The following is a 17,955-nucleotide window of genomic DNA, read 5'->3' on the forward strand; positions in this document are numbered from 1 at the left end:
CACTGCACTGACCACTAGGCTACTCCATGGATCTGATTGCTGCTCTAATAGGACTGGCCATAACATCTGAAGCTGTCATAGAGGCTGGTATGTACTGTTTCTTTCACATCTTTGGAGAATGGGAGGGGATCATTGACCATTGGGGGAGTAAGGAGGGGGGGTTCATGCCTTAATCTCTTCAGTGGTCATTTGGTCATCTAGGGCTTTTTCCAAAAATACAAGGACTAGGGGCATGCAATAAAACTACTTAGTAAATGTAAAACAAATTGGAGAAAGATTTCTTCACTCAACATGGAATTAAACTCTGGAATTCATTACCAGAGAATGTGGTTAAAGCAATTAGCTTAGCAGGGTTTAAAAAAATGTTGGGGACACGTTCCCAAAAGAAAAGCCTATTAAACATTATTAAGATGGACTTTGGAAGATCCACTGCTTATTCATGGGATAAGCAGTATAAAATCTATTTTACTCTTTTGGGATATTGCCAGTACTTCTGACCTGGATTTCCACTGTTGGAAACAGGATACTGGGCTTGATGGACCTTCAAAGTACTGTACAACTGTTGCTAGAGGTTGCGGCAGCCATTTTCTCCAAGGAACCACACAGGGCAGGAGCGAGTGGGCATTGCTCCTGCCTGTAGAATCCCACTACACAACCAATGATAGAAAATGTAGGCCTGGGAGGGCCTACGAGAGCGGGAGGGGAGGGAGGTTGGAGGTCATGATGTGCTTTGGGGCCCGCATAAGTATCCTATGCAAGTCCCGGCTGAATATTGGCCTTTACAATTTCACACAGTATCGGCATTGAATATGCAGGACTAATTTAGCCAGCCACAATCTTGTTTTTTAAAAAAATGCTGACCGCCACTGGTAGAATATCAGCCAACCCCTTTTAATGCTCAGATGCCAGTTACTCAAACGTTCTGATATAGAAACAAAAAAATGAAAGCAGATAAAACCATATGGCCTATCCAGTATGCCCAGCCATGCCATCCACTATCCATTCTAATCTCTCTTAGAGATCATATGTGCTTGTGCTATGCTTTCCTGAATTCAGATACAGTCTTCATCACTTCCACCAGGAGGCTGTTCCATGCATCCACAAGGCTTTCAATAAAGAAATATATTTTTTAGATTACTTATGAGTCTATATCTTCATCCTATGCCCCCTCATGCCAGAGTTTATGTAAGAACCTCCTAGGTTCTAGGGTAGTGTTTCTCAGCTCTCTCTTAGCTACTCAGTCTTTCAAGATTACAACAATGAATATGCATTAGTTAAATTTGTATGGAATAGATTTCATACTGAATTCAAAACATGTGCTTCCTATCATATCTTATTACTAACCTTAGACTGGATGGACAGGACAGATCTTTATCTGCCGTCATCTACTACATTATTATGTTACTATGTTAAGTAATAGGCAGGGATAGTGCTGGGCAGACTTATACGATCTGTGCCAGAGCCGGTGGTGGGAGGTGGGGCTGGTGGTTGGGAGGCGGGGATAGTGCTGGGCAGACTTATACGGTCTGTGCCAGAGCCGGTGGTTGGGAGGCGGGGCTGGTGGTTGGGAGGTGGGGATATTGCTGGGCAGACTTATACGGTCTGTGCCCTGAAAAGGACAGGTACAAATCAAGGTAAGGTATACACAAAAAGTAGCACATATGAGTTATCTTGTTGGGCAGACTGGATGGACCGTGCAGGTCTTTTTCTGCCGTCATCTACTATGTTACTATGTTATATTTAAATTTCCTTTTCTTTTCTTTTTTTCCTGAATCTGGAACACTGAAGACTCTGTACATACAGCAAAAGCAAAAGAATCTGAGGCAGTTTGGAAAGGAGGTACAGAGATTCTATCCATTTTCATTAGTACAAGTTATAGATGGAAGGGGTTATCCAGCCTATTAAGCTGATATTATTGTGGCTAAGGGATGGGAAGATGACTTGGTATTGAATGGGAAGGGGATACCTGCTGCACATTTATGCAACAAATGCACTTAAATATCATGTCTTCCCTCTTCCGCCTTTCTTCCAAGGTATACATATTGAGATCTTTAAGTCTGTCCCCATACGCTTTATGACAAAAACCATTTTAATAGCCACCCTCTGAACTGACTCCAACCTGTTTATATGTTTTTGAAGGTACAGTCTTCAGAAATGTACACAGTACTTTAAATGAGGTCTCACTAGAGACTTATACAGAAGCATTATCACCTCCTTTTCTTGCTGGCCATTCCTCTCCCTGTGCTCACAAGCATCCCTCTGAGTTTTACTATCAACTTTTCTACCTCTTTCTCCACTTTTAGAGCATCACATATGATCACCTCCAAATCCAACTCTTTTTTTTTCATGCACAGTACTTCACCCTCCTATATTGTACCACTCCCTCAAGTTTTCTGCAGCCCAAATGCATGACCTTGCATTTTTTAAACATGATATCTTAGCTTCTAAATTCTGGATCATTCTTCAAGCTTCTCTAGATCCCTCTTCATGTTATCCACACCATCAGGGGTGTTTGTCCTATTTCATATTTTGATATCATCTGCAAAGAGGCAAACCTTACCAGACAACCCTTCTGCAATATCATTTACAAAACATGAAAAAGAACTGGACCAAGAATCAATTCTTCTCACGCACCCTGGTAATGTCCCTTTCTTCAAAATGAATTTCATTTACCACTACCCTTCGTTACCCTCCACTCAACCAGTTTCTAAACCAGTCACTGTAGGGTCTGTACTGAGGGCACTCCGTTGTTTTTTGTTTTTTTTACTATGCCTATGCAGAACTGTGTCAAAGGCTTTGTTAAAATCTAAGTGCACTCTCCAATCCAATTATCTCATATCTCAGTCAACAAAATTAATTAGATTTGTCTAACAAGGGCCTGCCTCTAGAGTAAAACCATGCTGCCTTTGGTCCTGCAATCCATTGGTTTCCAGAAACATCACTATCTTCCAGTGGCGTGCGGTAACATTTATAGCAGGGGATTCAGTAGATGTGTACTCACTGTGTGCTAAACAATGTCACATCATTTGCCACTTCTCATTTTGACTTCTGTGTTGATTTGAAGAAACTTTAAGTTCTGTATCACCATCACCTTTCCAAAATCTATCCTTCATAGTTATACACAGATTGACGAGTTGCACTGTTCCCATTCCTCACAAAAAATACAAATATTATTACCCCATTATATCCCTCAGGAGGTAGAAATGGGGGCACTGGACTATTTGAGCCTAAAGAAGTAGCACAGCAGCAACAGGAAGAGGTGGCAGCAGACCATTGACACACTTGGAGGGAGGGGAGAGGAGGGGCATGTTTGAGATGATGTTTAAGTCCAACTTTGGATGTTTTGCAAAAAAACGTCCAAAATCTGAATAGGAAAGAAGGTCATTTTCAAAAAAGAAAAACGTCTATCTTTTGTTTTCGAAAATACTGTTTTGAACAAGGTTTTGTGATTTGTATGTTTTGTTTTTTGGTCCATTTTCAAATAAAAAATGTCCAAGTGCAAAACGCACAAAATCAAGCCATTGGGATGTAGGAGGAGCCAGCATTTTTAGTAGACTGGTCCCACAGACATCCCAGGAAAGCAATAGGGCACCCTATGGAGCACTGCAGTGGACTTCATAAAATGCACCCAGGTACATATCTCACCATTGCTCCCTTATCTTGTCTGCTGAGCCTCCCAAAACCCACTACCCCCACCATAGCCCTTACAGGTGAAGGGGGCACCTATATGTAGATACAGTGGGTTTCTGATGGTTTGGAGGGCTCACAGTTTCCTCCACAAGTGTAACAGGTAGAGAGAGGTATGGGCCTGGGTCCACCTGTCTGCAGTGCACTGCACCCACCACTATACTATTCCAGGGACCTGTATTCTGTTCTGAGTATAACATCTGAGGTTGGCACAGAGGCTTTCAAGTAATGTTTTTAATCATATTTTTGGGAGGGAGTTAGTGACCACCACTGGGGGAGTAAGGGGAAGTCACTCCTGATTCCCTCCAGCGGTCATTTAGGGCACCTTTTTGTGCCTTATTCATTATAAAGACAGGTCTAGCTCAAAACGTCTTAGTGTTAGTCTTGGACGGTTTTGTTCTGTTCCATTATGATTGAAAAATGTCTAAGTGTTAGGAATGCCTAAGTCCCACCCTTAGCACGCCCCTGACACGCCCCCCTTGTGATTTGAATGCACTTCTGACGGACTTCATAGAAAAACGTCTAAAAATTGGTTTTGAAAATTTTGTGAGAAAAACGTCCAAATGCAGATTTATGCCACTTTTTGAACATTTTTCTCTTTGAAAATGAGCCCAATAGTCTCACAATCTTTGGCTCTCCAGGCAAACATATTTGTGGGCCCCTCCCCTACCAGGGATCCCATCCGCCAACATCATTTCACCTCTTCAGAAGGAGCAGCAAAAAGTAAACAGCCTAGCTGTGGGTATGATAACATTATAGTGAGTGAGCATGGGGACTATGCAAGCACATGCTTAATGGTTAGAGCTGGAGAGCTGCCAAGTTATCCAGTTCCAGTGGGGAAATTTTGAGACAGTCCTGGATTTCTGCAACCCTATCCTGGTGCATTATGGAACCTGAAGTTCTGATTTCAGTGGTGGTATTAGGGACTACAAATAGAGCACTGAATTAGGATATAAGTTCAAAAATAGGACAGATCAAAAAGTCTCTCTCCTGGAGCTGGGTAACTTGGCAGCTCTGCAGCAGTTTGTGGAAAACCAGGGAAGCTGGGCAAGTCTTCACTCTATTGCCTCTGCTACAAACGAGATTCCAAGGATGGACTGTTCAAAAGAGTGAGATTTAAGGGCAATGTGTCCAAGTCAAGATATGAATTTTCATAGTTTACATGTGAAAAAAAGGTTCACAAATGGAAAAAGCAAAATAAAATATTTTTGCTTTTTTTTTTAAATGCTTCTGAAAGAATATAGGCAGAGTGTAGGCAGCATTAGGACAGTATTTTAACAGTAAACAGAATAAATTCCATGGGCTGAAAATTTCTCTTCACTGATCTTCTTTACTCCAGCCCAGATTTTCAAAGGGAACCTTTTTTTTTTATAAGAGATTGTCCTTACCAGAGACACAGAAATGTACACGTGTGTGCACTTTCTAGCTCTCTTTTCTAGTGTGTTGTCCTGCTTCTCATATGCTCATTCAGGTAGTGCCTCCCCCCCCCCCCAACCCCAGTCTAGCATCATGTAAAATTCTGGCATTTGCTGCCAGTCCTTTTCCTCAGCTGACAGCAGACCCTTCACACTTCCCCCCATTCTTTAGTCCTAGTCTTTTTCAACAATCAGCCCCAGCGAACTCACTGGTTCTCTCCTAAGACTGCATGTAGAGCTCAGCTTCTCCATGGACAGTAATCTTCTATCCACACAGCTGAAGTGACTCCTCAGTGATGTCACCGATCCGACCTTTGTATAGCACAGAAAACTCAAACAGAGCTCTCTGTGCATGTTCCTGCCTTCCCGCCACTGAAAGGCACTAAATATACTGCACACTCAGCCCTCTTGCCTCAATTTTATTTCTTCTGCGGTTGCGACAGGACCCATGCTGCAGTCCCTTCAAGATTTATACTTTTTAATTTTACTTTTTGTTTTAGTTAATTATTTTACATTTTGACAGTCATTATTAGACAATTTCATTTATCTGTACTTTTATTTACAATGTTCATTTTGTCAGCATCCTCACAACGTCTGCTTAAGTTGTTTAGGCAAACAGCAGGATACAGTAAATTGCCCTACCTGCAGAATTATATCTCAAAAGATTCTGGAAATAAGAACACTGAAACATAATATATATCTCCGTACTTCTTGTTCCGTGACTTCAGCTGCAAGCTCTCCTACAAAGTGCTCCACATCAAATCACTCTACTTTGGCATCGACTTCACATTCTTCGGTACACCAAACAATACCTGCTCTCCCCCTTGCCTCAGTGCCTGGGGATCAGGCCTCTAGCTCTAATGGTTAGAGGACCTGTCTGTAAACATCACTTTGTGGGTTCAAGTCCTAAAGTCCTACTGTCAGCTTCTATAAAGATTCTTCCTCGATGCCAAGAACAAACTCTTGGTATCTCTGAGGTCTCTCTCACAGTTTTGAGATACAATTTTTCTTCTATTAACTTATTGCAGCTGCTCATTGAGTTCATTCAGAAGCAGCAGCAGCAATATGAAGGAATACCTAATACTTAATGCAGTCAGTTCAGAGCCTGAGCAGACTTTGGTACTTTGGCAATTCATGTTCTTCTGTCATCTCTCAACTTTCCACTATCATTGGAAAAGGCTTCTGTTTCCTTCTAAGCAGGATCCTTACTTCCAATAGCAATACAAATGTACTTGAGTAGAAAAGACCAAATGGAGCATTAAGCAGATCCCTCTTATTCTAAATTATTTACTATATGGGGTCTGGTTGGTTCCACTTCCTAACTTCTCAATTGAATATAAAGGATACTCAATGTGCAGTAATAAAGTATCTAAACCTTAATAGTGAATCTCTACCACTACCAATGGATGGCATTCTATAAGATTTAAAAAAAAAACCCCAATATGGTCAAAATTTGCCAAAATTAGTCTGACTACCTGCAGTCTAGATACTACATATTTTGTTTATGGTATCTTTAAGGTATGGTATATAACATTTATCCACTACTACTGGTGATGAGATCAATGATGATGATGATGCATAAATTGACTATGACTGTTCAGATTATTTCCCTTCTGAACATCTGCAATCTATCAACTATATGAGGGATCATATGCATTGGATCATAATTTCCATAAATCCATTGAAGAATTTCCAGAAGCATCTAAACCTTCTTTCTGTTGGTTTACTACAATTTTGAACACTGTTCAAACTATTTGATTTGCTCAGATAACGATAGTTATGACAGTATGGTTCGAACACTCTCTCTATTGGTATCAATCACCTAGCTGTCCTACCTTCATTCATTTGCATTGTATCCATCTCCAACAGATTGAAAACTGCTCTTCTTAAGAGGAAATCTTTCTTTCCAGTTAAATCACAAATGCCGTCAGTTTGTTATAATTCTATTATAATAAGTACATCATATAGGTGTGTAGGTGTCAAAAAACCATACCAGCATAAGCGATGCAAAGAATGCATCCTATTCAATGGAATACTGCATTTCATTCCACATATTTCCTCATTCCATAGAGGAAAGGGGAGTTTTCTGTACATTTTTCAATCTCCAAAAACTGACATAAAAATTCTGAATGCTCACACTACTTATCATCCTTCCATTCTTGCAAAATGCAGTCTAACGTTCCTGCCTCTGATTTATAGCATATATCTCCTCATTTTTTGATTCACCAGGTATTGAAGCAGTTCTTTTTCCTTTACATTGGATACAATTCACTATTGCTGCTGCTAATTCCATTCTATCTCACTTCAGCACTATGAGTATTCATAATATATGTAGTCATAGCAGTATCCCAACTTCATCAGAGTGAACTAGTACTATTTTCATATTTTGATTTTTGGTTAATTCTACACCAACTATTGTAGGATGCATTTCATACATTGCACATTATTGGAAACTAACATTTCATTCTTTGAAATAGTTGGACTGTACAGCAGCTCCTACCATCACTTTGTTACCTATGGAGCAATAATCGGATATTATCCCAACGCTGTCACAGTGATTGGTTTCCCTTGCCAGTTTGGATTTAGTGGGGTCAAAAACCACTGGGGGATTAGGAGGCAACCCACCTAATCCCTCCAGTGGAGTGCTGCTTAATAGCAGCTGTTTCCAAAATCCTAAACATATTTGGTAGCAGGTGTAACTCCCAACGCCAATCTTTTAGGACATAGATATTTGGAGGGCATTTTGTATATGGTGTCCAAATCCAATTTTGGATGTTGTGCAAAAATAATCTGAAAATCCAATGCCAAACATGACCATTTACGTACCAGAAAAAACGTCTATCTCTTGGGTTCGAAAATCACCCTATTTTAGACATTTTTGTGCTCAGTTTTTCTCTTTAAGGACCATTTTCAAACAAAAAAGTCTAAGGGAAAAATGCACAAAAACAAGCCATTGGGATGTCTGGGGGCCAGCAATCTTACTAGACTGGCCACACAGACATACCAGCAAGGTAGTGGAGCAGCCTAGGGGGCACTGCAGTGAACTTCACATAAAAGGTCCCAGGTACTCATCTCACCATTACCTCCAGGAATAGCAAAGCATGTACTGTACCCAACTGTGCACCACTACAATAGTTCTTATGCCTGCAGGTATCACCTACAGTATATATGGGTTCATTAGGTATTTTGTGGTTTTTGAGTCACTCACACTTTCTACCACAAGTGCACCAGTTAGAGTGGGATATGGGCCTGGGTCCCCTTCTCTACAGTCCACTGCACTGACAACTAGGCTACTCCAGGGACCAAATTGCTGCCCTAAGAGGAATGGCCATAACATCTGAAGCTATCATACAGCCTGGTATGTACTGTCACTTTTACCTCTTAGGGGGGTGGGAGGGGGGGTCAGTGATCACTGGATGATTTGGGGGGGGGGGGGGGAAAGTCATGCGTTTATCTATCTAATGGTCATCTGGTCAGTTTGGGCACCTTTTTAGCACTTAGTCATTATTGAAACAGGTCTACTAGAAAGTTCTATTTTTTGCTCTGGATGTTTTTACAGTGTTCCATTTTTGCCTGGTGTTGCCCGGCCAAAACACACTTAGACAAACTGCATAGAAAAACATCTTTAAAATGAGCAATTTGGGGAGCATTTAATGGGGAGAGAAGGGGAGTTAATGGGTTATGGAGAGCTGCAGACCCGGGTAGACATATCTTGGGGGAATCATAGTAACATAGTAGATGACGGCAGAAAAAGACCTGCATGGTCCATCTAGTCTGCCCAAGATAAACTCATATCTTGAATTTGTACCTGTCTTTTTCAGGGCACAGACCGTATAAGTCTGCCCAGCAGTATTTCCCACCTCCCAACCACCAGTCCCGTCTCCCATCACCGGCTCTGGTACAGACCGTATAAGTCTGCCCTCCCCTATCCTAGCCTCCCAACCACCAACCCCTCTTCCCCCACCTGCTCCGCCACCCAATTTCAGCTAAGCTTCTGAGGATCCATTCCTGCTGCACAGGATTCCTTTATGCATATCCCACGCATGTTTGAATTCCGTTACCGTTTTCATCTTCACCACCTCCCGCGGGAGGGCATTCCAAGCATCCACCACCCTCTCCGTGAAAAAATACTTCCTGACATCTTTTTTGAGTCTGCCCCCCTTCAATCTCATTTCATGTCCTCTCGTTCTACCGCCTTCCCATCTCCGGAAAAGATTTTTTTGCGGATTAATACCTTTCAAGTATTTGAACGTCTGTATCATATCACCCCTGTTCCTCCTTTCCTCCAGGGTATACATGTTCAGGTCAGCAAGTCTTTGGTCATACGTCTTGGAACGCAAATCCCATGCCATTCTCGTAGCTTTTCTTTGCACCGCTTCCATTTTTTTAACATCCTTCGCAAGGTACGGCCTCCAAAACTGAACACAATACTCCAGGTGGGGCCTCACCAACAACTTGTACAGGGGCATCAACACTTCCTTTCTTCTGCTGATCACACCTCTCTCTATACAGCCTAGCAACCTTCTCGCTACGGCCACCGCCCTGTCACACTGTTTCGTCGCCTTCAGGTCCTCGGATACTATCACCCCAAGATCCCTCTCCCCCTCAGTACCTATCAGACTCTCCCCGCCTAACACATACGTCTCTCGTGGGTTTCTACTCCCTAAATGCATCACTTTGCATTTCTTCGCATTGAATTTTAATTGCCAAACCTCAGACCATTCTTCTAGCGTCCTCAGATCCCTTTTCATGCTTTCCACTCCCTCCCGGGCGTCCACTCTGTTGCAAATCTTAGTATCATCCGCAAATAGGCAAACTTTACCTTCTAACCCTTCGGCAATGTCACTCACAAATATATTGAACAGAATCGGCCCCAGCACCGATCCCTGAGGCACTCCGCTACTCACCTTTCCCTCCTCCGAGCGAACTCCATTTACCACCACCCTCTGTCTGTCCGTCAACCAGTTCCTAATCCAGTTCACCACTTCGGGACCTATCTTCAGCCCATCTAGTTTGCCTACACTCAAATCAAGCATTATATGTCAGCACTAGATAAGTCTAACCTGACAGTATGTTTGGGACAGAGATTAAGAGAATTTTTTCAGGAAATGGAAATTACAGGGGTGTCGGTGTCAGCTCTCCATAAGTCATTGGTAAAGCGGGGCCCCCCGAGAAGCTATGCAGATATTAAAAAATAGATGGGAGCAAGAATCGGGGACTCCTCTGGGAGGTTAAGAACAGGTTGTATAGTATTCTAGCCCTTAGCACGGATGAACATCTAAGGGAGTATGGATACAGGGTAATTATGCGGGCTTATATGTCGGGACAGCAGAGAGCAGAGCCATATGGGAATATGGCTCCTCCACAGGGAGCGAATTGTGTGAAGTGTAACCACACGCCACATACACTTTTTCATGCATTTTGGGCATGTCCCAGGGTAAGGGTGTTCTGGGAGCGAGTGCGAAGATTTATAGTTCGGTTATTGGGGGTACCTGTGACAGGAACTTGGGACCACTTTGTTCTAGATACACATAGGGCCTTTCAGACACACTCTGCAGGTGCACGCTCCTTAAGCCGTAAACTGAGTCTGGTAGCCAGGAAGACCATATTTCAGTACTGAACAGTTCAGGAGGTACCAGCATATTGGCACTGGAGGAACCAGATACATCTATTGGCCACATGGGAGGCACAAGAAGCCAGAGGCTCCCCAAAACGACATAAACGCTATTTGCAAATTTGGGACCCCTACCTGAAGGCGCTGAACCCTAGAGGACGAAGTTTGCTCCTTAATAGGAATATCAGAACACCCCAGAGTTAGAGGTATAGACAATTTTTTCTAATAAAATGTACCCACAAGCCTAGGGGAGGGGGAAGGGAGGGAAGGAGGGGGAGGATTCTCCTGGACTATCAGAGGATAGTTGGAGGGAGGAGGATGTGGGAGGAATAAATTAAAAGTTGGTTGACAGCATGGGCTAGCACCTTGGGGATCTATTTGGATTAATTGGAATACATAGTTGCCTTATCGGGTGACAATTTGATGAATCAGAATTTAATGCATATCTAAGTAGCAGCTTCTGGATGTTAGATAAAAGCAATTGTATTATGTTGGAAGTTTAATGGATGAAATTTAAATAAAAATGTTGAAACATAAAAATGAGCGATTTGGATATTTTCCCCCCCCCCCCCCCCCCCCCCCAAAAAAAAAAAAATCCATCTGCCGCTTTATGCCATTTCTGGGTATTTTTCTGTTTTTTTTTTTTCTTTAAAATGAGTCCCGTAGCCTCCTTCTGAAATGAGAAGTGAACATCTAAGAACTTACCATGCCTTTGTCCCACCCAACCAATAGAACAAAACCAATCCTTAAAGAAATTACTAGAGCTTATAGTACATCCTAAATTGATTACACAAGTAACCCGGATGTCACCCGTGCGCTAGCTCCAGCCACAGCCCCAGGCCACAAAGCAGAGTTCAGTCAGTTCTGTTCAGTCTCACATTCAGGGCCACTTTCACCTCACTTATCCATTTCAATTCACCTGCAGTCGAGCTTGGTAGTGGGTCTATGGTCCAGAATAGTGATCCGGGGGTTTGGGAGATACTTGTACCCTTGTGCTCAAAGATGCACTGTAGTCACAGCTTATGCAAACTCAAACTGTTTATTTCTTCTAATTCTGCAACAGGCAGTACTTCAAACCTCTTATTATGCAGTCCAAATAGCATATAAACTCCAACTTAGATCCAATCCTTCTGGTGTTCCTCAGGGGAACTCCTATAATGCTTCTCCTCTCAGGTATATTTACAGGGATAACTCATGGGCACCAAATATGTACATATATATTTCACCTGTCCATGCCTATCCTGTAGGGTAGTGCTATTCTCAGTGGCTGTCTCTCCTCCGAATCTCCACAGGCTCAGACCCCCTCCTCTGGTCTGATCCTCTGCCATTGGTGACCCCCCCCCCCCCCTCTGGATCCACCCTGGTCCTGGGACCAGTGGCGTAGCCAAACAATCAATTTTGGGTGAGTCTGAGCCCAAAGTGGGTGGGAACAAAGTTTTCTCCCTGCCATCATCCCCCCCCCCCCCCCCCCCCCAACAGCTCCCAACTGATGAGGATCCCCAAGCTCTGTCAGCTGAAGACTTCCTCCAAAGAAGGCCAGAACTCCCTTTTACCAAGCTTGGCAGGCAACAGCAACTACTTGAGCCACTGATGTCGGCACCCCATGCATGCTTAGTTATCGGTGGCTCAAGGATATTGCCTTGTCTGCCGAGCTTAGTAGAAGGGAGTTTGGTTACCTTCAGAGGAGGTCCTCAGCTGGCATGGCTTGGGGATCCCCACCAGCTAACAGCAGGGTCAGGGCTGGTGTTAGCCATGCTGGGGCCCAGGGCAGAAAATAAAAAAGTTCTCCCCCTACCAATTCTCTCTCCTCCCTGCCTCCCTTCTAATCTCCCCATCTGCCATTATAATCACACCAACAGACCCTCACCAAATACAGAACAAGGGATCACAAATTAGAAATAAAAATATGTAGACAAAAACTGAACGGGGAACCTTGGCATGTACTACAACACTAAAGAAATAAAAACAGAAATGCATTTCCTTTTCCATTGAACACAGTAAAAAGACATCCACTATGCACATTTCCCAAAGCTAGTATATTCCATCCCTTTAAAACAAAATGCTTTTTCTACCTTTGTTGTTTGGACATTTTATTATTCCATCATGCTGGTTCCAGTTTCTCTTTCCCGCTTTCCTGTGTCTTCTGCTAATTCTCCTTCAAGCAGCTGCTGTCTATTTGTTTTTTCTCCCCTCTTGTTCCATTTCCTCCCTACACACGCCTCTGACAAATTGGTCTTTCCATTTTAGCTCTTTCCCTCGTTTTTTTCTTTTCTGCTCTCTGTCCACTCAAATTTCACCCTTTCTACTTTTCAGATACCTATCACATTTCCATCTCCTTCTTTCACCCACTAGCATTCCTATTTCCCATCTTTCCCAGCCTTCCATTCCCTTCCATCTTCAATTTACTCACCATTATCATATTTCTACCCCCTGTAATACCTATCCTCTCATTCATTTTCTTGCCACCCCTACCCCTCACCCTCTTCCACATGGTTTCCACCATTCCTAGTGTCTCCCACCACCACCTTTCAGCTGATCCCTCCCCTCCCTACCCTCATAGCCTGACCCTTCTACTCCTCCCCCACCAACATCTTCCTGTCCCTTCTTTCTTTCCTCTTGCCCCCTTCCCATGGTCCAGCATTTCTCCCACTCTCTTCCCTCCGACCAATCCAACATCTCCCTCTTTCTCTCCTATCCCCTCTTGTGCAGCATTTCTCCTTCCCTCTCCTCCACCCCATGTCCAACATCTCTCCTCCTCTGCCATTGTCCACCATCTCTCTCTCTCTCTTGCACCCTAACATTTCTTCCTCTCCCCATGCAGCATATCTCCATTTCTCCCTCCCCTCCCCACCCCACTGCACCATGTTCAACATTTCCCCCCTCTCATCTCACCCCCCCTCCCCTCCACTGCCATGTCCAACACTTTTATCCTCCCTCCACTCCACTGCCTTGTCCAGCATTGTTTTCCCTCTCTCATCCTTCACCACTCCTGTGCCTCTCTCCACCCATATAAAGCAATTTTCCAGCCCGCTCCTCTTCTCCTCGTACAGCATCTGACTCTCCCCCCCCCCCCCCCCCCCCGCATGTCCAAAAATTATTTCTCTATCTCACCTAGCATTGCCTCGTCTTACTCCCCCACACCCTCCACAAAGCCACTCACCACCGGCATACTGCAGAATATAAGGCTCATAGAAGCGTCTTTCTCCACTGGCTGCTATTTCACTGGTAGTACCTCCACCCCTGGCTGGCATTCTGCAAGTTTTGTTTCCTTCCTCGCTTAGTATCACTTCTGGGCCTCATTTTTTATTCTACAGAAAAGCTGTGCCGGACCGGGACTCTTTGCATGCTGTGGCTGCTTCCTTCGGGCCGGCATCGCCTTCTCAGATATAACTTCCTCTTTTGGAGGAGGCGGGGAGCCGATATCTGAGAAGGCGGGGCCGGCCCAAAGGAAGCAGCCACAGCATGCAAAAAGTCCCAGTCTGGCACGGCTTTGCTATAGAATAAAAAATGTGGCCCAGAAGTGATAGTAAGCAAGGGAGGGAACAAAACTTGCAGAATGCCAGCCACTGCAATACCAGTGAAGCAGCAGCCGTCGGGGAAAAAACGCCTCCCCGAGCTTTATATTCTGGGCGCCTATGGAATGCACTGCTAATGGGTGGGCCTGAGCTCAAAGTGGTTATGCCCCTGCCTGGGACCGAGTTCTCCCTATTTCCAATCCCCTGCTCCCAGGCTATGTCTCTCCTCTGCCCACCCTTAGCACACGCAGTTAATGCTTTCAGGAGCCACAACCCTCCTTTACAGCCAAGGGTCACACTCCTCACTCAGGATTCCCTCTTTCCTTCTCCTAGTCTCTTGGAAAGGGACTGTCAGTCAATGAAAGACCCCCCCCCCCCCCCCACCCCCCATGGACATAATTCCAACCTTTATCCCCTTTGCAACTTCAACCTCCTTGGCAACTCTTCCCCTGTATTCTGTTTCAAAACCACTCCTCATCAGCTAGGGGCATCCTACCACTTCAGCCCCCCCACCAGGGACCTCCCTCCCCCCAGGGCTCCAGAAAAATCTATGATTGCTCTATACATCACCGTTTCCCCAAGGAACATAATGCAATACCAAAACTTACCCAACTTGTGTACTTAGTATTGTATATTTTTATAAATATCACCCTGAAGAATTGTACTCAAATCTCTAGAATGAGTTCAAAATGCTACTTTTGGAGTACATTTGTGCTGAGGTCATGCATCCTTCTTGCATGCGAGCAGGTGTCTCTCCAAATAGCAAAAATATAGTAAATATTAAACCCTCTGGGCCCGATATTCAGCCGGTGGTGGGCAAAGCATTTGTTGTCTGACGCTGGTGTTAAACCCAGATATTCAGTGCTGGGCTGTTTCCGGCAATTGACATTGAATATCCGGGCTTATTTTGACAGTTAAAAAGTTAACTGGTATTCAGCACCAACTGGTTAATGTTTTAGCGGTTCAAGATAGATCTGCTATTTAAGTGGCCTATTTTTACTGCTCAACATAGCTGGTTTGGTGCTGAATATCCACATCTAACCATCTATGTCATGTGATATAGTTGGTTAGCGGCTAGCTGCTAACCGGGATATTCAGCAGGAGATAACCAGTTTACTACTATGTTGCTAGCAGTTGCATGAACTGGAAGAAAGAGGGTTGAGTTTTTCCCAGTCTTGTGTGTAGGGGTGTCTAACTGTGCTTGCAGATAAGAAACATAGGTGATGCAATGGTGTTCCTTGGTCAGCTGCCACCTGGGGTGGATTGCCGCTTTGCACCCCCTTGGATACAGTGTCATCCCCCCATGGGTGCAGCGTCATTGTCCCCCCCCCCCCCACGGGTGCAGTAGTGTGTCGTTCCCCCCCCCCCCCCCCCCCCCCCCGGTTAGGGTTACCATATGGCTCCAGAAAAAGGAGGACGGATTGAGCCAGCCGGGTTTTAATTCCATTGCTTTCAATGGAAAGTTTCTGGAGCCATATGGTAACCCTACCCCCCCCCCCCCCCCCCCCCCCCCCCCCCCCCCCCCCCCCCGGTGCACTGCTCTTACTTCCTGGGGTGCTGGGAGCAGCCGTGCAGCTGTTGGTTCCTTGCTCCCTCTACCCTGGAACAGGAAGTAACATCAGGAGCAGGGAACCGGGTGCTTCCTGCACCTCCGTGCAGTGTGCACCCAGGGCGGACCGCCCTCACTGCCCTGCCCTCGGTACGCCGCAGAAGTGACAAATTGTTTTCCTATTCTAGCCTGAGAGTTTCCCAGGCCAGAGAAGAAATATGTAGCTTAAAAATCAGTAACTTAGTAATGTAATGCTAACTATACTTGGGCCCACTGCCTGATCTTTCACATGTTTTTGTTTCAGTTCACATCAAAAGGTTATCTACAATTGCAAATTAGAGGTAACCTAGAGCAACCCAAATTATAGCAACAGAGGCCCTGATACTCACAAAGTTTTAACCAGGCAGGTGAGGCTCCTGCCCAGTTAAACCCCACTGAGCTGGTCATCCACCAATATTCAGCTACACTTAAGTGTGCAGTGCTTCTCAATGTTGCTTGTGACTGCTGTGGTACTGTCCAGTTAGTGTCAGTGTGGTCCGGGGGGTGGAGCTTGGGCAGAGTCGGCACTTAACACAAAGGTGACATTGTGGACAACAGGTTGAAATCTTCTGCTCAGTTTGTGGCAGTGGCCACAAAAGCAAACAGAATGTTAAGAATTATTAGGAAAAGAATAGAGAATGAAACCAAAAATATCATAATGCCTCTGTATGCTCCATGGTATGACCGCATTTTGAGTATTGTGTGCAGCTTTGGTTACTGCTTCTCAGCATAGGTACAGTGAAATTAGAAAAGGTATAGAGAAAAGCAACCAGGGATGGAATGACTCTCATAGGAGGAAAAACTAAAGAAGTTTAGCTTGGAGAAGAGGAGGCCGAGGGAAGATACGATAGAGATCTATAAAATCCAGAATGGAGTGGGATGTGTAAATGCAAATTCTTTGTTTACGCTTTCACAAAGGACAAAGAGTAGGGGACAAGCTATGAAGTTTGTATTACTATATTAATTTATAGAATTGTAATACATTTAGAACAAATGGGAAAAATATTTTATTCACTGAGGGGGTCTTTAGAAAGGCGCGCCTTAGTAAAAGGACCCCTGAATTCATAATTAAACTCCGGAATTCATTTCCAGAGGATGTGGTAAAAGCAGTTAATATAGCGGGGGTTTTAAAAAAAAGGTTAGGACTAATTTTTGTAAGACAAGTCCGTAAACAATTAAGATAGACCTGGGGAAAGTTACTGCTTATCCTGGAGGTAAGTAGCATAGAATTTTGCTAATTTTGGGGATCCTGTAGGTGTTTATATCCTAGATTGGCCAATGTTGGAAACAGGATTCTAGATAGAAGAACCTGTGGTCTGACCCAGCATAGCAATTCTTCTGTTCTTACAGTGCGTTGTACCTATTTGTTTTCACTTCCAGAAATTCCTTCTCAGTTATAGAGAAGTATTTCTTCAATGAATAGTTTTCTGCTTACTTAGGGGACTGGATGCTCTTTCCCTTTCACTTCTAGAAACAGCACTACATCAAGAACTATTCATGATAGGGTCGATTTTCAAAAGGAGTTATTTGGCTAGGAGCAGCTCTTACCGGAATAACTCCTACTCACCCGGATCAGCCCAGATTTTCAGCAACACTTGCCCAGATAGTGCTGTTGAAAATCTGGGCAGACCAGCAAGGCACTATCTGGTTAGAAAAAGAAAAGAGGGAAACAAAATACACAAAGTCGAACCAAAATATCAAAAAAGCTCAATGAGTTGGCATCACAATGGTGTTTATTGGGTGACCCGACATGGTCCGTGTTTCAGCAGAATGCCTGCATCAGGGGTCTGAAATGTCTCTTGGTAAAAATCCAACAAATGAAAATCCAGTAGTAAGATGTCGAACCGGCTTAATAAAACAATGTATGGTGCGCAAATCATACGTAGCACGGAAAGCTATCTAATGATGAGACGCTGTGCTGTCTTTTCAAAACACTGTAAAACACTCAAATCCTGTGTGCCACTAGATGCCAACCCATTCCTGAAGACTAACTAGTTAGTGCCAGGGCAGAGTTGAGGCAGAGCTGCGAGTTATCCAGACACCACCAATATTCAGGATCAGCTCTCAGAAAGCTACCCAATGAACTCAGGACAGGAAAAGGCTGTTCTAATTTTAAAAGGTAGTTATCTGGGTGCC

The 17,955-nt window shown here is 44.1% G+C and overlaps 1 protein-coding gene across 1 annotated transcript in view; it reads left to right on the forward strand.

Annotated features, from left to right (window-relative positions):
* LOC115460481 (speriolin-like) overlaps window positions 1-17,955 on the forward strand; it is a 311,675-nt gene that overhangs the window by 8,020 nt on the left and 285,700 nt on the right. The window contains exon 3 of the mRNA XM_030190246.1: window positions 1,789-1,839. Within this exon, the coding sequence (XP_030046106.1) occupies window positions 1,789-1,839 (51 nt within the window). The remainder of the gene's footprint in view (window positions 1-1,788; window positions 1,840-17,955) is intronic.

Source organism: Microcaecilia unicolor, chromosome 1, assembly GCF_901765095.1.
Source record: "Microcaecilia unicolor chromosome 1, aMicUni1.1, whole genome shotgun sequence".
Classification (NCBI taxonomy): Eukaryota; Metazoa; Chordata; class Amphibia; order Gymnophiona; family Siphonopidae; genus Microcaecilia; species Microcaecilia unicolor.